Source organism: Equus caballus, chromosome 2, assembly GCF_041296265.1.
Source record: "Equus caballus isolate H_3958 breed thoroughbred chromosome 2, TB-T2T, whole genome shotgun sequence".
NCBI classification, from domain to species: Eukaryota; Metazoa; Chordata; class Mammalia; order Perissodactyla; family Equidae; genus Equus; species Equus caballus.
This window is the reverse complement of record NC_091685.1, coordinates 27,418,222-27,444,587: the sequence shown is the minus strand read 5'-3', so window position 1 is coordinate 27,444,587 and position 26,366 is coordinate 27,418,222. Positions and strand designations below refer to the sequence as shown.

At 42.5% G+C, this 26,366-nt stretch overlaps 1 protein-coding gene across 4 annotated transcripts; it reads right to left on the bottom strand.

The window, feature by feature from the left end:
- Window positions 1-259: 259 nt before the first annotated feature.
- TAF12 (TATA-box binding protein associated factor 12) lies at window positions 260-25,982 on the bottom strand. Of its 4 annotated transcripts, none has more exons than XM_023634966.2 (7): window positions 25,812-25,943; window positions 15,152-15,236; window positions 14,168-14,419; window positions 12,277-12,354; window positions 7,126-7,240; window positions 2,242-2,330; window positions 260-737 (listed from the first exon to the last, which is right to left on the bottom strand). In XM_023634966.2, the coding sequence occupies exons 2-7, from the start codon at window positions 15,221-15,223 to the stop codon at window positions 702-704; spliced, it is 642 nt and encodes a 213-aa protein (XP_023490734.1). In that variant the 5' UTR covers window positions 15,224-15,236; window positions 25,812-25,943; the 3' UTR covers window positions 260-701. The 4 variants fall into 4 exon arrangements, with proteins under 4 accessions (XP_023490734.1, XP_070116729.1, XP_023490737.1 ...); XM_070260628.1 differs by having other exon boundaries at window positions 25,742-25,905; XM_023634969.2 differs by lacking the exon at window positions 15,152-15,236 and having other exon boundaries at window positions 25,812-25,982.
- Between the last annotated feature and the right edge of the window lie 384 nt (window positions 25,983-26,366).

Sequence of the window (26,366 nt, the reverse complement as noted above, 5' to 3'; positions counted from 1 at the left end):
CAAAGGTGCTTCTTCAGTTTGGGCCTCATGAGAGAAAGAAGGTCACCCTGCCCAATACTTATGGCAGAGAAACTGGACACAAACTTCTCCTGATGGTTTGGTCTTCCTTGGAGTAAAACAATGGAAAAATCCCTGGGTTTTTTCTCAATCACAGAAATTAATAATGTGCTGCCACCTGCTGACTAGAGAGCTACATCCAGCCCTGCTTGTCCTAACTCCCTCTGGCATCTCAAAGGCTGTAAGCCATGTACCCTGTGTCTTTCGATTAATAACTTCTTTATTCTGGAAAAGCAAACCAAAGTCATATTCATATAAACACTGACATTACAAAGTACAGGGAAAAGGGGAAGGGAGAAGGAAACAAAAACCTCTACAAATCCTGCTAATACTGTCTCACCGAACAAGACCATAATGCTTTGTCCCATATTCAATCACTTATATAATTAACCACAAATAAAATCTTCTCTGGAAGATACATTGCTCCTCTTTGAGACGGCAGGGAAAAGGGACCGGAAGTTGGGGCAGGAGGCTTTATTCTTTTGGCAGATCCTCTCAGTCATTATAGATATTGCTGCACTGTTAATAAAAAATATATGCTTCTCTGTAAAGCATTAAAAAAAAAATCCAAGGATGAGATGGCTGAGGTCTCAGCTCAAGTATCTCCAAGTACATTGTTGTCCATTCCCTGACCTGTCCGTGTGTTATTTCTTGGTTGTTTTCCGGATCAATGCCATTCTCTGAAAGGAGAGAGAAACAGGCAGTTACATGGGCTAGAGTCAGGAACTTTCTGGGTGTTCCATGTGTGGACGTGCAACCCGGTCTACACCACAGGCTGGCGCCCTCGGGAACCTACCAGCACAGGGCAGCTCGGCAGGCTGCTTCTAACCCAAGAGCAGTCTGCAGGCCCCGGATGCTTAGCAGATAAGCCAGGGGACCCATTGCATCGGCCAAAGACCCAAACTGCTCTAGGCCAGCAGGATGGCGAAAAAGTTAAAAGCAGGAAAAGGTGACAGCTCTTGCCTTTTGAGGACCTGGGACAGGCCATCAAAGCATGTGTTTTGTAGGTGCCCGTCCCCTCCCACCCCCGTCTCTTTCCCTGATGATGGAGACAGTAGGGAAGGGCCTCTATTCCAAGTCTCTTGCCACACATAAAGGGAGCAGACATTTCACACTCGATGACCTACAATGAAGGAAACTGACGCTGACAACTTCCACTGCAACCCAACAGGGAAACAGTCAGATCGTGGGTTTCCAATTTACTATTACCAGCCGCTGGGCAAATTGCTAACTTGCTTTGCTCACCCTTTTTGACCAAGAGATTGTCCCAACATTACGATATTGGTTGATAAGTAAATAAATAAATAGGGCTGAAAAGTGGGTAATTTGGGAACTGAGCCAAAATGACTGTCCATTGTCTGGAGGGGCTCCCTTCTGGATAATGTTTCGGCCCTTTGATTCAAGCTCTTGGCAGCTTCCTGGTAGGGTTTCCTTTGTGAGCTCTGTAAACGTACCCACTCCAGAGAGCCCAAGCTACGGAAAAGCAAGGGCCACGCAGCCAGGACTGCCCAGTTGTGCCTGTCAAGCTTGGAAAAAGCTCACTTTTCAAATCAGAGTAGCCAGTTAAATTAAGACAGAAGGGTAACAGCCTTGTCAAGGGAGGCCAACATTGTTATGAGACTGACCAATGACAGGGACAACTGGCTCCAGAGCAGAAGTGGTGTTGGGTTCTCACGCTGACCCCTCAGTTCCACAGTAAGAGCGTCAGAGAACAAAGGTCGGTTAAGCTGGGACAGAGGCCAGAAGGCCAGACGGCGAGGCAGAGCAGCGCGGGTGCTGGCTCCCACCACAAGCATATTTCTGCTTTCATTAACCGGCCCTCTAGTCATAGGGCCGTACATGACGTGCAAACGAGCAACGATGGAGGAGGATGTCATTAAAGGGATGTGCAGGCGCCAAGTTCCACCCATAATAAAAGAACCTGGAATCAACAGCTTTAAGTGATGCCCATGAGAGCTGACAGAAAAAACTGAGACCCCGTATGGGAACAGCAAAGCACCACGCAAATATCTGATTGATCTCCCGCGGAGCCCAGCTGCCTCTGCCCTCTCTGACCGTTGGGGCAGAGTGAAGCTGGCCATGTGGGGAAGTGACAACTGCAGTGACGGTGGCTGTGTGCACGCCCTCTGAGACACAGCTCAAGGGATCAGCTGTGGCTGCCCTGCGGCTCTGGCTGCTCCTCACCTGTTTGTGAGCTTCTGTGGTGCAAGCTTTTTTGTAGGGTCGGATTTCTTCAGAGCCGAATCCTGGGATCCACATGTTCCACTGGCGCTCTGCAAGGAAGAGGCCAGCACAGAGATGAGGGGACTGGCAGGGTGGCGGCAGGGCGCAATGTGACCCTCAGACATGGGTCAAGGAGGACTAATCTGAGCCATCACCTGTATTCACACTAATACTGTGGCAAGATCCTATACAAATGGGAGAATCGCATGTGACACCTCCAAGGTTTTTTTTTTTTTAAAGATTGGCACCTGAGCTAACAACCGTTGCCAATCTTTTTTTTTTTTTTCCTGCTTTTTTCTCCCTGACTCCCCACAGTACATAGTTGTATATTTTAGTTGTGGGTCCTTCTAGTTGTGGCATGTGGGAACGCCGCCTCAACGTGGCCTAATGAGCGGTGCCATGTCCGCGCCCAGGATCCCAACCGGCGAAATCCTGGGCCGCCAAAGCGGAACGAGTGAACTTAACCACTCGGCCACAGGGCCAGCCCCACCTCCAAGGTTTTAAGGGGCAGCATTAGACTGTCTTGCAAAGAAAAAAGGGGTAAATGAGTCAAAGCTGTGAGCGCTAAGCTCTAAGGCTTCCGGGCGGCTCCACAGAAAAGGAAAGTCATCTGTTTCTTCAGTTGTCTTACTCCGATGTGCAAAGTAACCCCTCTCAACCGAAAGGAAGAGGAGGAACAGAAAGGTATTGCTATTCCTAGCATTCTGGAGTTAACGGCCAAGTCCTAGCTCTCCTGCTTCACCGTGGAGCTGCATGACATCGGCCTCAGTTTCCTCATCTTTCACATGGCAGTAACAACAGTAAGCACCGTCTGATAGGCTGACTGAGAGCATTCAATGACACCATGCAATCCCAGAGCCTGGGATAAGTACATGGAGCTATGGATATAGATACGTCCATGCCACAGCTTCATGTCCTTGTGCCACCAGATATGATCATTCCTTTAAGACTGTCACTAGAAGATCCCAGAGGGCAGAGATTTTGTTTATTCCACTTTGCCAGTAACTGGCATAGTTACATGGCCCCTAAAACCCCAAAATAAAAATATACTGCACTTTAGGGGCCGGCCCGGTGGCGCAGTGGTTAAGTTCACATGTTCCACTTCTTGGCAGCCCAGGGTTTGCCAGTTCAGATCCCGGGTGAGGACATGGCACCACTTGGCAAGTCATGCTGTGGCAGGCGTCCCACATATAAAGTGGAGGAAGATGGGCATGGATGTTAGCTCAGGGCCAGGCTTCCTCAGCAAAAAAAGAGGAGGACTGGCAGTAGTTAGCTCAGGGCTAATCTTCTTCAAAAAAAAATACTGCACTTTAAACATACCCAATATAAAAAAATTATACTTACAGGAGATTATTTAGGGAGTAAGTCTCTACTCAAAAGGAATTACATGGGGACTCCTTCATCACCACTCCCCTACGGCAGTGAAAACATCAGTTTTGCAAATTTGTTTGCCCCAGCAGGCACATACTTAAATCAAATGAAATATTAGTGGCTTTGGGCCGGCCCGGTGGCGGAGTGGTTAAGTTCACACGTTCCATTTCTCAGCGGCCCAGGGTTCACCAGTTTGGATCCCAAGTGCGGACATGGCACCGCTTGGCAAAAAGCCATGCTGTGGTAGGTGTCCCACATATAAAGTAGAGGAAGATGGGCAAAGGTGTTAGCTCAGGGCCAGTCTTCCTCAGCAAAAAGAGGAGGATTAGTAGTGGATGTTAGCTCAGAGCTAAACTTTCTCAAAAGAAAAAAAAGAAAGAAAGAAAGAAAGAAAGTGACACTGCACAACTAGAAGGACCCACAACTAAAATATACAACTATGAACTGGGGGGCTGGGAGGAAGGAAAAATTTTTAAAAAAGAATGAAGGAAAGAAAGTGACACTAAGATTATTCTCTGAGAGTTAAACTTTGCAATCAACACCAAGTGGGTAAGTTTATGGATATGCAAAGTCACTTCAAAGAAAGAGGGCAGCTACCAGGCATGAATGCTCACATGTAAGTATGTGTAGCTATATATTTAAATGTGTGTATTTATATTTTACATAATATGAATATAATAGCAACAACAACCATTTAGTGAATAAAATATGTAGGAAAATGCCTGGTACAAAGCAGCAATGTGCAAAGCATTCTATGTACATTATCTCGTTTAACATTAACATTTCGAAAGAAAATCTCCGTGAATCAGAAGGGAGGTTAGTCAACTCCGCAAGTATAGAAAGCTGGGCAGAAGCAAACACTGGCAGCACCCAGCCGAGCCCAGCCGGAAGACAGGCCTCGAGGGTTACAGCCCAGTGGCAAGCTTATCTTTGTTGAGGGGTGTGGGGCACGTGTGCAGCAGACCCAGCCAGGCTGGTGCCATTGAACCCCAAGTTCCCTAAGGCCCCAACTCTGATTCGGCTCCAGCCTCTCCAGGCCGCCTTCTGAAGAGGGTTTAGCGTCCACTAGGGCCTGCCGCAGAAGCGTGTCTGGCCACGCAGACTTTGGTGTCTTCCAGTCTCCGTGATAATGATTTCTTACCTTTAATGAATAAACTGACATTCCAATTTTATTTTCAATAATTAGAATACAAAATATTTTTAAAAATAGGAATGCTAAACTCTCAAGGTAATATAATGTGTTGTGGCGGGGTGTTTTTCTGTGTGTGGTAAAATATACATAACACAAAATCCACCATTTTAACCATTTTCAGTGTACAGTTGAGTGGCATTAAGCACATTTACACTGCGCAACCATTGCCACTATCCATCTCCAAAACCCTTTCATCTTCCCAAACTAAAACTCTGTACCCAAACACTAACTCCCCATTCCTCCCCGCCCCCACCCAGCTCCTGGTAACCACCATTCTACTTTCTGTCTCTACGAATTTGTGTTGTGGTGATTTTAAAATATGTCTGCAAATTCTTTGACACTCCTCCCATCAAGAAGTGGAATCAGAGGGCCGGCCCGGTAGCGCAGTGGTTAACTGTGCATGTTCCGCTTTGGCGGCCCGGGGTTCGCCGGTTCGGATCGTTAGCTCATGGCCAGTTTTCCTCAGCAAAAAGAGGAGGACTGGCAGATGTTAGCTCAGGGCTAATCTTCCTCAAAAAAAAGAAGAAGAAGAAGAAGTGGAATCAGTGTTGCCTCCCCTTGAACCTGGACAGGCTTTGTGATTGCCTCAAGGAAAAGAATTCAGCTGAAGTGATGCCATGTGACTTCAGAGACTGGGTTAAAAAAGGCCATGCAGTTTCTGCCAGGTGGTTATAGGACACTTGTTCTGGGAGCCTTCAGCTGCCATGTGAGAAGTCCAGCTATCCTGAGACTGCATATGATGAGGCCACAGACACAGAGAGAGAGACCTGTGGAGTCCCAGCTTCTTGAGTGTTCCTCGCCCAGGCATCACACAGGGACATGAGGAAACTCTGTTATGGCTTAAATTGTGTTCTCCAAAAAGGAGTGTTGAAGTCCTCACCCCCAGTACCTCAGAATGTACTGGAAAGAGCGTTGTTACAGATATAATTAGTTAAGATGAGGTCATACTGAAGTAGGGTAGGGCTTTAATCCAGAATGACTGGTGTCCTATGAGCAGAGAAGGGAGACAGAGACAGAGACACACAGGGGAGAAGCCCACGTGAAGATGGAGACACAGACTGGAGCGATGCAGCTGCAAACCAGAGAATGTCAGGACTGCTGGCCACCACCGGAAGCTGGGCAGAGGCCAGGAAGGATTCTGAAGTTAAGGCACTGGAGAGAGCACAGCCTGCTGACACCTTGATTTCAGACCTTGGCCTCCAGGCTGTGAGAGAATAACTGTGTTGTTTTAAACTACCTAGTTTGTAGAACTTTGTCACAGCAGCCCTAGGAGACTACCACACCTTCGTTCAAAACCATCTCAGCCCCAGCCACCACCTGACTTGAATCACATGAGAGACTCCTAGCAAAACTGCCCAGCTAAACCCAGTCAAGCCTCAGACTTAGGAACAAAATAAACAACTGTAATTGTTTTAAGCCACTGTTTTGGGGTGGTTGGTAACACAATAATAGACAATCGGAATATCTGTCCCCTGCTATTAATACCAGCAACGTTAACCAGAAGTGCGTGGTTTACTCCACCTAGACGACCAGCGCCTCCCCAAGCAGTATCTTCCCGACACTGGGAGGAAGGCTTTCAGTGACCAGTCGCGGGCTGAGCTGCACTGCATCCCTTAATGTCTTCCGCCTCATTCACTTGGCCTGACTGTCTGTAGTTAGGGATTGTGCCCTTTCTTTGGATCACACTGTAACCACTGCAGAGAGGGGCTTAGCATTTCCAAGTGATCATGGTTATCAATGTTAGATGAATATCTCCTAGAAAAATTCAAGCTCGAATTTAGTGTCTGTTAAGCAGAAAAGCAGAATACAAAGGTACATGTACATTATGATTGTAATTTTCTTGGGGAAAATGCATAAATAGGCTAGAAACTGGAAGGGAAATGCCATTATTTGAATGGTAGAGATATAGTAGCTACATTTACTAAGCTCTTACTTTGTGCCAGGTCCTATGCCAGCTAATTTACAAACACTCCATAATTCTCACAGTTACCCTGTACGGAGGCTATTATGATCCCCACTTTACAAATGAGGAAACAGGCTCTAAGAGAAAGTAAGTAGGAAAGATAAGTTGATACAGTAGGAAAGTGGCAAAAACAACGCCCGGGCTCATTCCCCCTACTGTGGATGGCCTTCTCTTTTCTATTTAATGCTACTATTGAATGAATACATAAATCCCAGAGCCCAAAGGTCTGACGCCGGCATGAAGGTTCCTCTGACTCACTTTCCCTGGCGGTCCTGAAGGAGCAGTAGTGGGGATCCCTTAGGGAGGAGAGACCACGTACCTAGATGCAGCTGGACATCTTTCACCTCCAGGGTGCTGGACTTGCGATGCCGAGCAAGCTGGCAGGCTGCTGTCACCACACTCTCGATAAAATCATCAGCAATCTGCAGCAGCATCTGGGGAAGACAAAAGTAAGGGAGAGTAACCATAACACTGGCAGGGCAGGCTCCTGCTGCTGGGACAACTCTATCTGCCCAAGTCCCACATTTAGTCAGGCTTTCGATTACAAGGCCTGGAATCAGCATTTGGGCTAAGGTCGGGAGGAGGAGTGAGGACAACAGAAACACATCAACTCCTTAACCAGGCAGAGTGCAACTCACACCCGAGGACATACCTTCTGCACTTTCCCCAGGAGGGAGCAATTAGTTCAACCCCTTACCCCTTTATTTTCTTCTGAATTAGGTAGGAAAACAAAAATGAATCATTATAATTCCTTACTCATAGTCTCATAAAGCATTTTTATTTCTCACCTAGTCCTGATTATTATAAGTCCTGTGAAAAAAATGTGGCATCAATTTCATCCTTATTCTGCAGAGAAGGATGCTAAGATTCAAGGAGACTAACTTGCTCACGGCCATGTCACTATTAAGCAGTGGAACCAGGATTCAACCTCAAGGTTCTAAGTCCAAATTCTGGGTATTTTTCACTTCATTACCAATTATTCCTGGATTGTGTAAAGACCAAAATCAGAATTCTGAAGCTAAAAATCTAAATAAAAAATTCGATCAGTCAATACATTCCCCATGGCTTCCGCTGCTGACCAAAATATAAAATAAAGTTACATCCATAGATACAGACATTGCTTGTTCAGCTGGAGCATTAACACATTGTCCTCTTTCCTATGGCGCCAAATGGATTCCACCTAATGGAAAGATTTCTGATTATACATGGCAGATCAACTCCAAAAATGACCTCCTCTCCTTCCCTAAATGCACTAAAGTAACAGTAAAGGAAAAAAAGACAAACATAAATCAAGAAAGACACAAGAACAGGAGAGACAACTTTAATGGACAAGACATTCCAATAAACTTTTTTTTGTCTTGAGGAAGATTAGCCCTGAGCTAACTGCTGCCAATCCTCCTCTTTTTGCCGAGGAAGACTGGCCCTGAGCTAACATCCGTGCCCATCTTCCTCTACTTTGTATGTGGGATGCCTACCACAGTATGGCGTCCCAAGCGGTGCCATTTCTGTACCCAGGATCCAAACTGGCAAACCCTGGACTGCCAAAGCAGAACATGTGCACTTAACGGCTGCGCCACCAGGCCGGCCCCTAATAAACTTTTAAAGTAAATATTCGCTAAAGAGATAGAGGAAGAGTAGGAATTAACCTAGCTGACAAAAGGTACAACACAAGTACCTGGAGAGGGGCCATCAATGAGGAGTGAACTGATTTGCCCTTTGTAACCCCTAAGAGATCCAAGATTTGGAGGTGCCGTTTATCATAGAAGATTGGGCTGAGGCATGGAACTGAAAACTGGGGAACTACCTCATGTCTGCATACAGAGTAGTCTCCCCAGCCCCACACTCCAAAAGCAGCCAAGTGACCTCTCCCCACACATACCTGACCCAGAACACAGTAGGTCTATTCTCTAGAGAAAGGGAATGCGAGTGAGCTCTGGATCAGAATACACCAGATACGGCAGAGGGAGGGGAGAGACATAGCCCCTTTCTCTTGCCTTGCTTCCAGAATGTTAGAAGCTAGGGATAAACCCTCCAGATAGGAGACTGGAGGATTTTTCTCTGGAGATTCTAAATGACTTCAGAGAAAACACAGATACAGACATTTAGGGAACTCCTCAGTAAGAAGGTTGACTTGTGAAGAAATTATTCTGAAGGGAAGCCAGTGGTGTGCTGGAGCCAGCTGAGATGAGCTCATGAAAGCCAATTATATGCATTTCTTCCCAATTGTGCATTCAGTGTCAGTATGTTGATAGCTTAAAATAGGGCATAGTGGGAATATTTACAACACAGACATCAGGAAATGCTGAAAATCAGGGCCTTTTTCTCCACACAGTTGGTTGTTAAACATTTACCAGCACTTTACTGGGCAAAGCCCATCAGTCATTAAGTTCTGCTTCAAACCAGCTTTTTAGTAGCTGCTTCTTTAAGAATAGATAGCCGGTATCACCAGACATTTGAAGAAAGTCTCCAACACCAAAAAGAAAATAAACAAAAGAGCAAAAAAGGGACCCAGAGGAAACAAAGACATGCAGAGAAAAGAAGAAAGTAAGATAATTTAATTAATATCCTCAGAGAGAAAGGAAAAAAAGACATTACAACCACAAAATGAATGGTTTAAGAAAAAAAAATAATAACCAATCAGTCAACAAGAAAAAGCTTGTGAAAATTAAAAATTTTATATATAAAAAAACGTTGGGGCCGGCCCGGTGGTGCAGCAGTTAAGTTTGCACGTTCTGCTTCAGAGGCCCGGAGTTCGCGAGTTCAGATCCCATGTGTGAACATGGCATCACTTGGCACACCATGCTGTGGTAGGCACCCTACATATAAAGTAGAGGAAGATGGGTATGGATGTTAGCTCAGGGCCAGTCTTCCTCAGCAAAAAGAGGAGGATTGGTGGCAGATGTTAGCTCAGGGCTAATCTTCCTCAAAAAAAAAAGTTAAAAGCTTTAAAAGATAAACAAAGGAAAATCTCCTCTGTAAGTAGAACTTAGAATTACAAAGAAATGAAAAGTAGGAGAGAAAAGACCAAAAAACCTAGGAAGATCAATGCAGAAGAGCCAATATCCAACTGCCATTCCAGAAAAAAAAGAGCAAAAATAGAGAAGAAATTATCAAAAAACTTAGATAAGAGAAGAGAACCCTCAGACACTGCTGGTGAGGTGCAAAAGGGTGCAGCACTTTGGAAAAACAGTCAGGAATTTCCTCAAAGGAAAGCAGAAAGTTACCATATGACTCAGCAGTTCCTTTCCTAGGCATATCCCACGAGAAATGAAAACATATGTCCACACAAAACTTGTACACGAATAAAAAAAAGAAAGCAAAAACAAACAACTTGCAACACACACGTCCATCAACTGAGGAATGGATAAATAATATGTGATCTACCCATACAATGGAATGTTATTCAGCCAAAAATGGAAGTACTGATACCTGCTACGGCATGGATAAATTTTAAAAACATTATGCTAAGTGAAATAAGCCAGTCACAAAAGACCAAATATTATATGATTCCATGTATTTGAAATGTCCAGAATAGGCAAATCTAGAGAAATAGAAAGTAGATTAGTGGTTGCCTAGGGCTGTGGGGGTTGGGGAGAAATGGAGAGTCACTGCTAGTGGGTTTGGGTTTCTTTTTGGGGTGATGAAAATGTTCTAAAATTGATTGCACTGATAGTTGCACAACTCTGTGAATATACTAAAAACCACTGAAGTGTCTATTGAAATGGGTAAATTTTATGGTACGAATTATATCTCAATAAACTACTACTCAAAAAAAAAACACATACACACAAAAAGGGCAAATATTTTCCCTCTGGTTAAAAAAATAAAAATAAAAATAACAGTGGAGGGGTCAGCCTGGTGGCGTAGGGTTAAGTTCACGCACTCCACTTCGGCAGCCTGGGATTCGCAGGCTGGGATCCCGGGCATGGACCTACACACCCCTCGTCAAGCCACGCTGTAGCAGCGTCCCATATACAAAATAGAGGAAGAGTGGCATGGATGTTAACTCAGGGACAATCTTCCTCAAGCAAAAAGGGAAAGATTGGCAACAGATGTTAGCTCAGGGCCAATCTTCCTCACCAAAAAAAAAAAAACCCAGAAAACAAAAAGAACAGTGGAGTTATACTGTTTTTGTAACCTGCATTTCCTTTCCCTATCATGACATATTCCTCAGCAAAAGCAAAAAAAAACAACCAAAAACATACAAAATCACCCCAGAATCAAGGTACGCAAGTCTCCAGAATCAAAGAAGTCTCTCAGAATTTAGCGCGACAAATGAAAAAAGATACATATTAAGGCTCATGTGAAAATTCAGAGCAGGAAAAAGTTAAGACACGAAAAGGATGGGGACTAGAATAGCATAAGATTTCTTAATAGGAGATTTTAGAAGACAATGGAGCAATGCCTTCACAATCGAAAGGCAAAAGCAACTTCCAAAATAGAATTCTAAATCCAGCCCAACTAAAAATTAAGTGTGAGGTTAGAATGTAGATATTTTCAGACATTTACTTCTCATCTATCTTTTCATAGGAAGTAACAAAAAATCTGCTCTAACAAAAAGGGAGTCAAGTAAGAAGAGGACGTGAGATCTAGGAAACAAGAGATCCAAAGAGAAAAAGAGCAAAAGGAGGGTCCAGGAGGGGTTTGTGCAAGTCACCTAAAATTAATCAGACCAGAAGAGGATGGAGGTTTCTGAGTGAAATATCCTGGGGAGGGGGGATGACCCGAACCAATAGATTATTTTACATTTGGAAAACAGTGTTAATAGGTGTATAACAGAGCTGATAGCCGAAGCAGAATAAAAAAGGCACAAAGAAAACTAAGTAAATAAAATTGGGTCAGTTATCAACTTCAAGAAAATAAGTTGTACAAGAAACGAAAGGTAATCATGGACATGACTTGGCTCAATGGTGAACAATACTTATGTAGTCAGAGTAATGTAAATACTGAGTTCTGAGTTATCCAAAAATTGTGAGAAAACTCTATTGGAAAAGAGGGAAAGAAGGCGTGTATGGCACGTGTATGAGTGGCTTAACAAAATTCTCATCTACCTTAACAGGAAGTGTACAGACTATTATAAAATTCATGAATCAAAGAGTATCTGTTTAAGTATACTACTTAGAAATACAGAGGAATATTCTAGAAACAAAACTGTTGCAAGTACTTATGAGCAACAGACCTTTTTGACAGGTAAAAGTAGTAGCAGCTGTTGAGTATAAAGTGCTGGGCATTCTAGCTGATTTGTATAAGTTATTCCATGGGACCTTCACAAGAACTCTGTAGATAAATAATGTCATACCCTACCAACACAGGAGGAATTGAGTCTCAGAAAGCTTAAGTGACTCATCCACAGCTATGAAGCTGGTAAGTGGCAGAGCCAAGATTCAAATTCAGATTTGTCTGCTTCTGAAGTGTGTGCTTTTAACCGCTATTCTATACTAGCTCTCAGGGGTACCCAACCCCGCCTTACCTCCTCCACATCTTCATCCAATTGCTCATTAGGATCCACTTCTCTTACTAAATCTTGTAATTTCTTCTTGGTCAATACCTAAAGTTAATTGGGAGAAGACTTTTCAGCCAGGTATCAAGGAAACAAAACAACTCATTACCCTGTAATGAAGAAAGGCTGTCAATTTGTTGGGTTTAGTTGCTACTTTCCAAAGAGTTAACAGTCTGGCCTACCTGAGTATTTCCTACAAGACTACACTCTCAAGACAGAAGTAGCTTAGGGAAAGGCAGAAAAAGCAGTTTGGAAAAGACGCCAGCATCTATCAGGCCGTTTATTTCAGCCTCTTCTTTTTCTCACTGTCTCACCTTCCCTCTACATTAAATAATTTGCAATCTTCTGCCCACCATAAATTGCACTGTGCCTCTGTGCCTTTGGACATGCTCTTCTACCCTTCTTCCTACCTGCTCAGCTCGTGGTGCCTCCCTTCTGATGCTTTTCGTAGCCCACCCAGCTAAAAACAACCGCTTCGTCCTTTGGCCTCTACTGTACCCTGTCCACCCTTCTATCATTGTACATATTTATAAACTTGCCCGTTTCTGACTTAATAGGCTGAAAGCTCCCTCAGGGCAGGGAACTAGTATTCATCTCTTTATAACTAAATATTTCTATAAGTATGTACAACTATGATCCCTCTTTGATAAAGGAAATGTCATCACATATATATGCCATTAAAAAGTGATCAAAAGACATACACTAAAGTACTAATCATAGTTATTTTTGGGTGGTAGTAGAATTATGGGCTATTTATTTTTTGTGTTTTTCTAAACTTTTTGTGATAAACATGTATAACTTTGGAAACAAGGAAAAATTAATGTTTTAAATAAATATTTGCTCATGATGTCTCAGATCTAGCCATTCTTTTCCATTTGATGATTATCACTTAATCACTTAAAAAAGCCTTTACCGCATGTCTTGATTTAGTGCAGAAGTCTTAGACTTGGTCTTCCTCCCAGTCTACTCCCTTTCCTACCTTTTTTGTCCTTTTATTGCCAAGTAAATCCCCCTAAGACATATTACTTTGATCAGGTTACTCTTACTCCTCTATTAAATATTTGGAAAGATTGTTTATTGACTAAAAGTTCCAATGGAAATTGACTAGTATAGGCCCAGTAAGTTCAGCCGTAATCCTATCCAGTTTCATCTCTTGCTCTTCTCCAATAAACTCCACATTCAACAACACAGGTTGGCCCCCGACTATCTGCCTAACCCTCCCCATTCACCTTTGCTAGTCCCCCCCCCCCATTCTCTTGAAATGTTGTCCCCTCATCCTGTTCTATCCAGCCTACAAGGCCTAAGTCAAGAGATTATGCTGATTTCTATTTCGTGTGGCTCTGGAGGACAGAATCAGGATCATGAGGAGAAAGAGAGGGGCAGATTTTAGAATCACTGCAGAAAATTAATAATGGCAGCAGCTGGATGAACTACAAGGAGAAAAGACTTGAGGCAAGAGTACTTTTATTATAGGAACAATGAATAATGAATCCATTAATTATTTTATCATTTTATTTAACTATTGCATTTTATTTAACAATTATATAGCATATATATTTATATATATAAATATATAAAAACCTATCATAGGCAAGGTATTTGTTAGTGTGTGTGTGTGTGTGTGTGTGTGTATGGATCTATGTATATGTGCATACACACACACATAAATACTACAGGATAAAAACTGGTAAATGTTGTACAGGATAATTCAATAAAGAATTTTATAAGTCCAAACGAGGGAAAAGACCTTCTTTTTCTGCTGAGAGAAAGAGGTAGCATATGAGATGGACATCTCTCAGAGCATTACTGGTTCAAAGAACAGATAAGAGATGCCTTACAGAGAACAAAAAGAGGAGGATACCTGATTGTTTTCAGGGCTGAGACGCCCCCCTGTCCCAGGAGTGCCTGGTATCTTTACCACTGTAGTGCTATTGGCCATGGAGGCTTGTGGAGGGGTGCTGGCTGGTTCCGGTTTAATGGATGAGAAATTGGAGAGGTTAATTAGGGCTGAGGGGCCAAACTGGTTCATAATGTGCCGAGCTTTGGACTTCAGATCATAGAGCTTATCCAGATCCTGCTTCTTTTTGGAGCTGTGAGGACCAAGGCCAATCAACTGTAGAAGGAAAACATGAGAATTAGCTCCAGAAGCACCTGTAATAAAGGATGAGTTGTGAAAGTAAAATTATATGAGGTCTGTCTGACTTTGAAGCGTCTTCAGTATATCTGGGGTAGTGACCATTTGAGACCTGCACACTAAAAATGGAGGGAATGAAGAATATTCATTGCTCTCACCTGATATTTAGAAACCATCTCTTCTCCAAAAGCAAAACGAAATAGTTCACAAATTGAAATAAGGAAGAAAGTAAATGAAATGAGGGATCTTATGTACAAAAATAAACTAGAATAAGCAAGACATTTCTGAAGACTTTGTAAAAATAGAATACTTGGTTAAGTACTACATGCATTATTTCTGAGCATCAAATAAGGTTAAAGTCAAATAAATTATGGCACAATCACATATTTAAAACTCAAACACAAAACTTCAGAAAACAGATTAGTTCATTTTGGCATTTCAAAACATGCATAAGTCTATGGCTATGTCAGGACTATGCCTAACACAATTTTTAGCAATTGTTAAACGTAAGATCTTCTTTGTCATCAAGAGCACATTTTCTCTGAGTGTTAGCAATCTTTAAGTACATGCAGAGTCCCTAGCCTGGAGTAGCCGAGACTCCTAAATTTTAGAGCCATGAGATTGACTCTGTGGACATCAGCTTTGGTGTCACCAAGATCAGAAGCACATTCACCAAGTTCGGCCCACAGTAGCCTCAAGGAGCTTACTTACAGCTATCTGAGTGTCTAGATCTTTAATTACATCAGCAACGGCTGTGAGCCCGGTGAAATGAGAGGCAGCCATTTTCAAAAGCTACCTGTAAATGAACAACTAGCATCAAGCACCACCCTCGCCAGACATCCATTTCAGCTGCGCGGCCTGGCGCATCTTCACTAACCAGGCTCTGGCAAACTGAATGCGGAGACACATATCTCCTTAGCCCCACTGGGCACCAAGAAAAGTATCTCCATCTCTTTCACATACAACTTATAAAATTACTTAATGATAATTATAGTAACAAAGACTCTCTTCCTATAAAATAAATCTTCTGGGGCTGGCCCGGTGGCACAGCAGTTAAGTTTGCAAGTTCTACTTTGGCCTGGGGTTTGCTGGTTCAGATCCCGGGTGTGGACCTACATACTGCTTGTCAAGCCATGCTGTGGCAGGTGTCCCACGTATACAGTAGAGGAAGATGGGCATGGATGTTAGCTCAGGGCCAGTCTTCCTCAGCAAAAAGACGAGGATTGGTGGCAGATGTTAGCTCAGGGCTAATCTTCCTCAAATAAATAAATAAATAAATAAATAAATGTTCTATTATTAGGGACAAATGGGCAGCATATGAAACACTTTATTGGCCAAAACGGTGGAATTTTAACTTGCAGGAATCATGCAACAGTTTTCAGAACTTGGTAAAACTTGGCAACCTGAATGAGAACCTGCATTTCTTCTACTCTTGCCCTTATTGCTGAGTTCCTCGCCAACACACTAACTTTCTAATATGAGAAATCATCTTCTGCTAGTTTTCCCTTAGTAAAAGCAACTAACTGTGCTCTGGTTAAATGATCAAGAGAAACTTGTTGGCTAAGAGCCAGCTGAGGGGGACAGCAGAGCATCAAGATCATCTTTCTTTTTTTTAACCATATGTGGTCCATGCCTTTTCCCTTACAAATGTTACCAATGGAAGAATCAGGATAGCAAAAGATTGCTAACATGGTAACAGGCATTCTAAGTTTATAAAAGCAAACAATTTTCCCAGAGCAAATTTCATGAAAAAGCCTTATTAAAGATTATCAGTATGTTTACCACACTGAACATAGTCTACCTCTCAAATAACAGTCCCACGACTTTCAAGGAATTCCCAAACAGTACTGCTCAAAATAAATGGAGACTTTTTCATAATAGAGATTTCTGTATAATGGCAATTTTTCACTTTTGGGGGTGATTTCTATAATAAGACCTGAAGACAAAAAAGATAGCCTATCTGCTAATCACAGATCAAATTAGGAATTAATTTTTAAAACTTTTAAAAAATTTTTTTTTAAAGATTGGCACCTGAGGGGCTGGCCCTGTGGCTGAGTGGTTAAGTTTGCGCACTCCGCTGCAGGCGGCCCAGTGTTTCGTTGGTTCAAGTCCTGGGCGCGGACATGGCACTGCTCATCAAACCACGCTGAGGCAGCATCCCACATGCCACAACTAGAAGGAACCACAACGAACAATATACAACTATGTACTGGGGGGCTTTGGGGAGAAAAAGGAAAAAAATAAAATCTTAAAAAAAAAAAAAAAGATTGGCACCTGAGCTAACATCTGTTGCCAATCTTCTTTCCTTTTAATCTCTTTTTTTCTTTTCTTCAAAGCCCCCCAGTACATAGTTGTATATTCTTGTTCTAGGTCCTTCTGGCTCTGCTATGTGGGACGCCTCCTCAGCATGGCCTGATGAGCGGTGCCATGTCTGAGCCCAGGATCCGAACTGGTGAAACCCTGGGCCGCAAACTTAACTACTTGGCCACGGGGTCGGCCCCAGGGATTAACTTTAAGGAATAGCTCCAATGGCTATTAAGGAAACAAGTCACTTTGATGAAATAAGTGGAATCTCTAAAATGTGAGAAAAATCAAAGTTTCTCCCTAAGAAACTACACTGCAATTTACTGTACTCATTGATCTTGTTGAGAAGCAAACAATACTTCTGAATTTTCAATAATTCTGGGTAAATGAGCTACTTCTTCATTAAAACGAAACAAAGCAGATGATAACCAGACACCCATTGCTAGACGGACACTGCCCTTAGTTTCCTAGACTGCTCCTTTATTTGGGTGGATTTAACACATCATAACAGGGGCTGGCCCCGTGGCTGAGTGGTTAAGTTCGTGTGCTCCGCTGCAGGCGGCCCAGTGTTTCATTGGTTCGAATCCTGGGGGCGGACATGGCACTACTCATCAAACCACGCTGAGGTAGCGTCCCACATGCCACACCTAGAAGGACCCGCAACAAAGAATATACAACTAGGTACCGGGGAGCTTTGGGGAGAAAAAGGAAAAAAATAAAATCTTAAAAAAAAAAAATTCATAACATGTTTGGGTGGGGTGATTATTACAAGAGTTTATACAACTATCAAACACATCACACTGAACATTTAAGATCTGTGCATTTTATTGTATGTAAATTATACCACGATTAAGAACAAGAAATCAAATCCTCTCCACTAGGTAAAGGATTGCACTCCTAGGCATTTATCCTAGAAAAATGAAAACTTACGTTGCCATACAAGCCTGTTTGCTAATGTTCATAGCATATATCAACATGGAAAAGACAGATTCTTGAATAAATGATGGTATATAACTGAGTACATCTGGAAAACATCTGGTTTAATGTTTAAAATTTACATATTTGATCCATCTGGAATGAGGAGGAGGAGTATAATATACATTCCTCCTTTCATACACTCCTCTATCCCAGAGGGCTCAAATATTTAAATTTTAAATATAAAATCATGTACTAGAAAAATACAGGAGTTTTTAACAATATTCTGAAACCTAAACCTCAAACTTTATACAAAATTCAACTCAAAATGGATCACAGACTTAAACGTAAAAAGTACAAGTGTAAAACTTTTCTAGCCAGGCAAAAAGTTCATAGACTTGACACCAAAAATCAATAAAAGGAAAAATTGATAGATTGGCCCTCATCAAATTAAAAGAGTTCCCTCTGTGAAAGCCCATGTGGAAAAGATGAAAAGACAAGCTATAGACTTGGAGAAAATATTCACAATCTACATATCCAACAAAGACCAGTATCTAGAATGTACAAAGAACTCTCAAAACTCAATAGTTTAAGAGATAAGAAAGGTAATTCAATTAGAAAACGGACAAAAGGCATGACCAGACACTTTACCAAACAAGATATATGGATGGCAAATAAGCACATGAAAAGATGCTCAACATCATCAGTCACTAAAGAAAGGCAAATTAAAACTACAAGGAGATAGAGGCCAGCCTGGTGGCGCAGTAGTTAAGTTCGCACGTTCTGCTTCGGTGGCCTGGGGTTCGCCAGTTTGGATCCCAGGTGTGGACATGGCACCGCTTGGCACACCATGCTGTGGTAGGTGTCACACATATAGAGGAAGATGGGCATGGATGTTAGCTCAGGGCCAGTCTTTCTCGGCAAAAAGAGGAGGACTGGCAGAAGTTAGCTCAGGGCTAATCTTCCTCAAAAAAAAAAATTAAAAAATGGGTTTATTTTAAAAAAATGAAATGACCCTTATTCTAATTCATAATAAAAATGCAAATTAAAACTACAAGCTACTACTTATTCCCCATTGGGCAATGATGAAAAAGTTTTATACATACTGTGTTTGAAAATTTTAGGAAGAGTCACTTCATGTTGGGGTAGAAAGAAGATAAATTAGCTAGAGGTCTCTATAAAGGGCTACTCGGCAGTATCTACCCAAATTAAAAAAGTATATATTGTTTTGATGTCATAGTTCCATTTTTAGTGATTTATATTATAGTTGAACTTGTATGTGGATAGAATGCTACACATACAAGGAATTAAAACCTAAATGTCCATCAAAAGTGATAGAGTTAAACAAATTAGGGTACAACTATATAATAGAATACACTGAAAAAGAATGAGACTCATGAAAATATTATGCTAAAGGAAAGAAACCAGTCCCCAAAAAACACATATTATGTGATTCCAAATCTACAGAGACAGAAAGTAGATTAGTGGTTGCCTAGGGCTGGGAGGTGGGGGAGAGAACAGAGATTGATTGCTAATGGGCATGGGGTTTCTTTTAGGGGGGACAAATATAACCGAAAATTAGATTGTGGTGATGGTCACACAACCCTAAATGCATAAACAAACACTGAATTGTATACTTTAAATTGGTGAATTGTATGATGTGTGAATGATATCTCAATAAAGCTGTTTTAAAAAAGAGGAAGCTCACGAAACGATCTCCAAGATACAATGGAGATATAATGGTCTCCAAGAACAAGACATTGTTCAGTGAAAATGCAAGGTACAGAATAGTGAGAATAATTTGCTGTCATTTACTAAAACACACAGACACGCAACTGTAAATGCATAAGTTATTCCTGGAAAGATACATAAGAACCTGATAACAGGGGGTGTCTTGGTAGTATCTGAGTGGCCTATGGGACTAAGGAAAGAGAAGACTTACTTTTCATTGTGTACCCTAAATTCTCTATTATGTGGATATGTTACCTATGAAAAAAAATTAAAATAAACTACTATTTGGTTGGTTTCCTCTGAAGAAATAGATAATACTGATCCCTGTTTTTAAATCATAACAAAAAAAATAGAGCAGTAACAACAAAAATGAACCTTGACCTATATCTCACATCTTATACAAAAGTAAATTCAAAATTGATAATAGACTAAAAGTAAAAATATAAGATTATAAAACTTTTAGAAGAAAACTTAGGAGAAACTCTCCATGACTTTGGGTCAGGCAGAGTTCTTAGATACAACCCCAAAAGCACAATCCACAAGAGAAAGAAATTGATAAAGTGGACTTAAACCAAAATGTAAAATTTCTACTCTACAAAAGAAAATAAAAAGGTAAGTCAGAGACTAAGAGATTTACAAATCACATAGCTGACAAAGGACTTGTATCCAGGATATATAAAGAACTCTCAAAATTAAACAATAAGAAAACAAACAATCCAATAAAAAAATGAGCAAAAGATCTGAACAAACCCCTCACCAAAGAAGATATAGATGGCAAATATCATTAGAAAAGATGCCCAATATCATTAGCCATCAGGGAAATGTAAATTAAAACCACAATGAGATACCACTATTAGAACAGATAAAACAAACAAAAAAAAGTGCTAGAGAGGTTGTGGAGCAAATGAAACCCTCATACATTTCTGATGTGAATGTAAAATGATGCAGTCTCTTTGGGAAACAGTTTGGTAGTTTCTTTCTTTTTTTTTTTTTAAACAATTTTATTCCTATAAATTTATTCCTTCTTTTTTTTTTTTTTGAGAAAGATCAGCCCTGAGCTAACATCTGCTGCAAATCCTCTTCTTTTTGCTGAGGAAGACTGGCCCTGAGCTAACAACCGTGACAATCTTCCTCTACTTTATATGTGGGACACCTGCCACAGCATGGCTTGCCACGTGGTGCCATGTCCGCACCCAGGATCCGAACTCGCAAACCCTGGGCTGCCAAAGCAGAACGTGTGCACTAAACTGCTGCACTACTAGGCTGGCCCCGTGGCAGTTTCTTATAAAGGTAAATATACACTTATCAGAGGACCCAGCAATCTTACTCCTAGGTATTTTACCCTAAAGGAATGAAAACTTATATTCACACAAAAATTGGTACATGAATGTTTATAGCAACATTATTCATAATTGCCCCAAACTAGAAACAATCCAGATGTCCTTCAGCTAGTGAATGGATAAACAAACTGAGTTTATCCATACAGTGGAATACTACTCAGCAACAGAAAGGAAGGACTACTGAGACATGCAACAACATGGAGAATCTCAAATGTGTCACGCTAAGTGAAAGAGGCAAGACTCAAAAGGCTACTTACTGTACGACTCCATTAACATGGCACTCTGGAAAGGGCAAAGCCATATGGATGGAGAACAGATCAGTGGTTGCCAGGGGATTGGGGTGGGGAGGTTTGACTGCAAAGAAGCAGCATGAAAGAAATGTTGGCAGGGAGACGGGGGCGTGGAACTGTTTGGTAACCTGAGTGTTATGGTGCTTACATGACAGTATGCATTTGTCACCACTCACAGAACTGTACCCATGAAAGGGTGAATTTCGAGGTATGTAAATTTAAAAAACACAACATCACAACCTGATCAGAATGGTCAATGGCTCCCAGTCCAGTTACCTGCTTACTGACAACTTTCATTAAGCCACATTGTGGATGATGCTGAGCAAGCACAATGAAATGAAGTGACTGTAAATAACCTGGATTCCGATATGTAATGTACCATAGTTGCCTTTGGGCTACTCAAATTTGTTATTCTCACTTCCTTAGAATGCCAAGAGATAGGGATGGACTACTGTGTAAAAACAGAGGCGTTAGCTGTGGGACAGTTTGAGAGAACAATTACGATAGTAAACTCTTGCCATCACCTGCTATGTGGAAGTCACGTGCAATGGGATTCACAGAGTAAGTCCCGAAAGTCCACGCCCTAGTGATCTATAGTTGAAAATACTTAAGAATCTATCAAAACAAGATTATGTGGCTGAGAGTTCAATTAATCAACGAAGTCGATCCTTCCTCCCGCCATGTGTCATATTTAAACTGTGGTTGATAGGCTGAGGAGGACAAGCCCTAACTGCTTTTCCTTTTAACAATGTGTACCTCAAGCAGATGTCCACTTGCAACCCTATCACTGTATTAAGAGGATCTGACTTTTCAGAGGGTAGGAAACTCGGGGAGACCTTGCAGTAGCTATAGCACCCTGGCCTTCTCTGGGCATGTGTTTCATTAACAGATTAGTGTTTTTTTAAGTGAAGAGAATAGGGGAATAGAAGACCAGATTGTCTTTGACACCCTTTACCTCGGAAATGTTTAGGAATTTATTATTTAAACAAAATCCTGGAGAGGAGTCAACCAGCCTGGTTGTATGAAAGCCCTATCACTGTGGTGCATGGCTTGACTGGGTTTTCCACCTGGCTGTTTCTCTCCTCACTGGCTTCTGCAGGTAACTAAATAAGCTCCTATTTCCCAGCCTAAATAAACCAAAAGGAATCAATTAATTGCAGTCTGTGAGACTTGAAAGCAACAGAAACATAAGATTTTTTTCCACTAGTTTTTTGACTAGTTTGATCCTGTTTAGGTAGTTTTGACTGAGAAAGGTAGTACAGTATAGCGGTCAGGCACGTGGACTGTGGTGGCAGTCTGGGTTCAAGTACCAACTCTGCCACTTAGTAGCTTTATGTCCTTGAGCAAGTTACCTAATCTCTTTATGCTTCGATTTCCTCATCTGAAAAATCGAGTTAATCATACAGTGTATCTCATGGGATTGTTGTGACAATTCAGAGTTTATATATGTAAAGCACTTAGAAGAGTGTGTGGCACACGTTAAGTACAAATAAATGTGTGCTAATATTATTTATTTATTTTAGGAAGATTAGCCCTAAACTAACATCTGCTGTCAATCCTCCTCTTTTTGCTGAGGAAGACTTGCCCTGAGCTAACATCCGTGCCCATCTTCCTCTACTTTCTATGTGGGACGCCTACAACAGCATGGCTTGCCAAGTGGTGCCATGTCCATACCCGGGATCCGAACTGTCAAACCCCAGGCGCCGAAGCAGAACATGCACACTTAACCGCTGCAGCACCACTGGCCCTGCTAATGTTATTTATGTGTTCTCCTCTTCTAAATCTTAGTTATAAAAATCAGTGTATGAGGCCCACCCAGTGACATAGTGGTTAAGATTGCGCTCTCTGCTTCAGTGGCCTGGGATTCGAGAGTTCACACCCTCGGTGCAGACCTACACACTGCTCATCAAGCCATGCTGTGGTGGTGTCCCACACACAAAATAGAGGAAGACTGGCACAGATGTTAGCTTAGCAACAAGCTTCCTCACCCTCTCCCCCCAAAAATCAGTGTATTAAAATTAAAAGGTTTCACCTATCCTGCTATGTTTTGGCGGCATCCTATAACTATTCTTATGACTAAAGACATTAAAAGAAGAACAGTGGATTGAAAAAAAAAAAAGTTCAGTGTCAAATGGTCAGCAGGAGGCTGGTGAGAGGTACTGTGGTAGAGGGAAGACCCAAGTCAGGAGGGCTGGGTGCCATCCTACCTCTGATATTGAGTTATGTGAGCTCTCTTTGACCAGTTTCCACAACTATAATTAGGAGCGGGACCAGGCAAATTGTAAAGTCCCTTCTAGCTCTAACAACCAGTGTAAGATTTTTAAATTAAGTCTATATGTACACATTTCAAAGTCTGTCTTCTGCCTCCAACACACCTGTTTCACAGTGCAGACTGTAAACACTGCTCATGTATTGCCTCCAGGGTATTTTGGGGCTTTTCATGAAGACCTTGGGTCAAAAGTAATGTGTCCTATGTTCATATCTGCTCTAAGACAATGATTTTCTGATCAGATACTTTGAAATCCTACTATAATAACTCAATCAATGCTAGAGCCACAAATGAGTGAAACAAATACCTTTTGCAAATGTAGATGAGGATGTTAACTCAGGAATAAATTATCATAAATTAAACCATCAAGTACTTTGAAATGGTGACATGGGCATGCTTTACCTCACAATCTGGTTTAAGTTTTGGTCACTTGCATACAGAATAGGTACTTCCAAATAATATAACCCATTGGGAAAAAATAGTAGTTTCAACTAAGTTAGCCTAATTTCCCCAACCATATAGTTCATGCTACAATTAATTGTAGAGTTAATCCAAGTTAAGTCCTGGTTCTTCAAATTGGTCTTTTTTGGCCTCCTAAATCTAAAAGGAAATATATTCTACTCCATTGTGAGGAAAAGTTGTATTTAGGTCCTATTTTTATTTCTTGAGTGTCTATGCTTCTTCAAAAACATATTTAATTTAGTTCTCCTCAAATACCACACTAACTTAAGTACCCCAATAAGTTACAGTATTTGACATTAAGAGGAGTCTTAAGAAGGAGGGGGTGTTTCATTCAATGATATGCTTTATAGAACCATCCTATTTTGCTGATATGCAAAACATGGTGAGGAATCCACTTAGAAAAGTAGAAAAAAGTTTTAGTCAAACATATAACTGGGTTTGCCTGGGGCTGGGCCACTTAGTACCATGTGATTTCAGGCAAGGTGCTTAACCTCTCTGAACCAATCTCCTTTTCCGTACAATGGGATTAACAGTATCTAATGTGTGGGGCTGCAAGTGATATTTAAATGATATAATACTTGAAACTATTTATGATGATGCCTGGGTAGTCGAAGCAAATTTCAGCAAAAGATATTACTGAGGATGGGAAGCGACTGGTCCAACGCTCCCAGCCGTCCTTATCCTTATCCCAAACCAGCCATCTCCAGTAAATGCTTATGCTAAAAATAAAGGCTACAACTGACTCATCTGCAACTTTCTAAACCGCTTACTATATTTGGGGGGTTGGGGTTAAGGGGCTTCATTTAAAGGTTTCCTAACTGGTAGGTGACATTCACTGTATCAATATCAATATGACTCAAAATAAAGTACTAGAATCTGTGAAAACTCCCCTCTTGAGTTCGAAGTTAGAGCAAAGATTCTAGAAGCATGTTTTCAAGGAATATTAACCAAGCGTCTCCTATTGCTATGCACAGCAGGGCGCTGTATCTCAATTATGATCTAATCAATCACTGTCAGCCTGTGATGCGAAGCCCTCGTTGGACCTCAGCCTCCTTTCGGGGAAAATAAGAGTTTAAGACAGATTCTCTTTCCCGGCCCTTCCATTTCTGACATTCTTTTATTGGAGATGCAGAGATCTGTGCTCCATCGGGGTGGAGTGGAATGGAATTTAAAGCACTTATCCAGTATATAACTGAGTTCAAACTGCTTCAACTTCACGTCAGAGCTTCGCAAGTATGAAGCTGAAAACGAAGATGCTTGCAGGTGGGCTTCCTAGATTAAGTATCTGACACAAGAAACGCCTGCCAACAGCCAAGGAGGCAGCGCGCAGGAGGAGCCGTCTTCCCCTGAAGACATCCTTTACCACTTCGGGTTCAGAGCACACGAGAAAAATGGATCACTATCTCTTTCCCGAACTCTCTCCCTTCCCCCTGGAGGCTGATCTCCTCACGGCCATGGCCCCTGATCCTCTCTGCTTGCGGGAGCTCGGGTCCTCACAGCCCTGTTCCCGCAAGTACTTCGGAGTCTCCAAGCCCAGATCCCGTCCCCACAGAAGCCGGTCTTCACTGCCCGCTCGTGCTCCTTCCCAAACCCAAGTGCTCTCCTACTGCTCCAGCCCCTCAGGAACCGAAGTCTTCGTGCCCTGTTTCTGAATCCTTGGGATCCTGGGTCTTCACTGTCCCGCTTCTGCCTCTCAGGAGCCCAAGTCCTCTCAGCTCCGCTTTTACCTCTCAGGAGCCCGTGCCTTCACGCCCCGTTCCGCTCCGACCCTCTCCTCTTAAGAGCGCGGGTCCTCACCATCCTGTCCCTCTCTGACCGCTTTCCCTCAGGTGCTGGAGAACTCACATCCGTCCCCGTTCCCCGAGTCCCGTCTGGAGCCCGGGTCCCCAGAGCCGCGTCTTCTCCGAGCCCCGAGCCCCTCACTCCCGTCCCAAGAGCCTGATTCCTCACAGCCCCGTCTCCTCCACAACCTGGCTCTTCAAACACTGACCCGCTGTGGGTCTGGGTCCTGACTCCCTCCTCCCGCTCTTCTTCCTCGACTGCCAGGGCCCAAGACTCACAGGCAGCAGCGTCTATCTCCCCATGATATGCGGAGACTGCCCCAGTGAAGCGATCGTCTCAGCAGCCGGTCCGACTGCTCGGCCCTCCCCGAGTACTTCCGGCACCGCTCCCCGCCTCCAACCCGGAAACGCGCGGCTCTTCCGGCTGGCGGGCGCGCGCCTGGCTTGCGCAGGCGCAGACGGCCTTCCGACACGTGGTCGCCGTCTTGGGCTGTTGCTCGGCTCTGGCGGTTAGGCTTTTTCCTGCTTGCGGTTGACTGGCAGCGTGGGCGAGCTCCGCGCCTGCTACCCTGGCGTTACTTCCCGACTCCGCCTGTCGTATCTATGGCTAGGATGACAGGTAATTGACGCCCTCTGATGGCTTAGAGGTCGCCATTTTTGGTTGGTGACTTTGTGGTGATCTCAGGACTGGGATATCACCTGGGACGACAGCATCCCATAGATTTCTTGTGGGACTCCAACAGGGAAGTTGGCATCACAAGAACATGGGGACAAGAGAGACCGGTTGTGTCTGTGAATTCGGAATTAATAATAATAATTGACCGCTTACTTTCT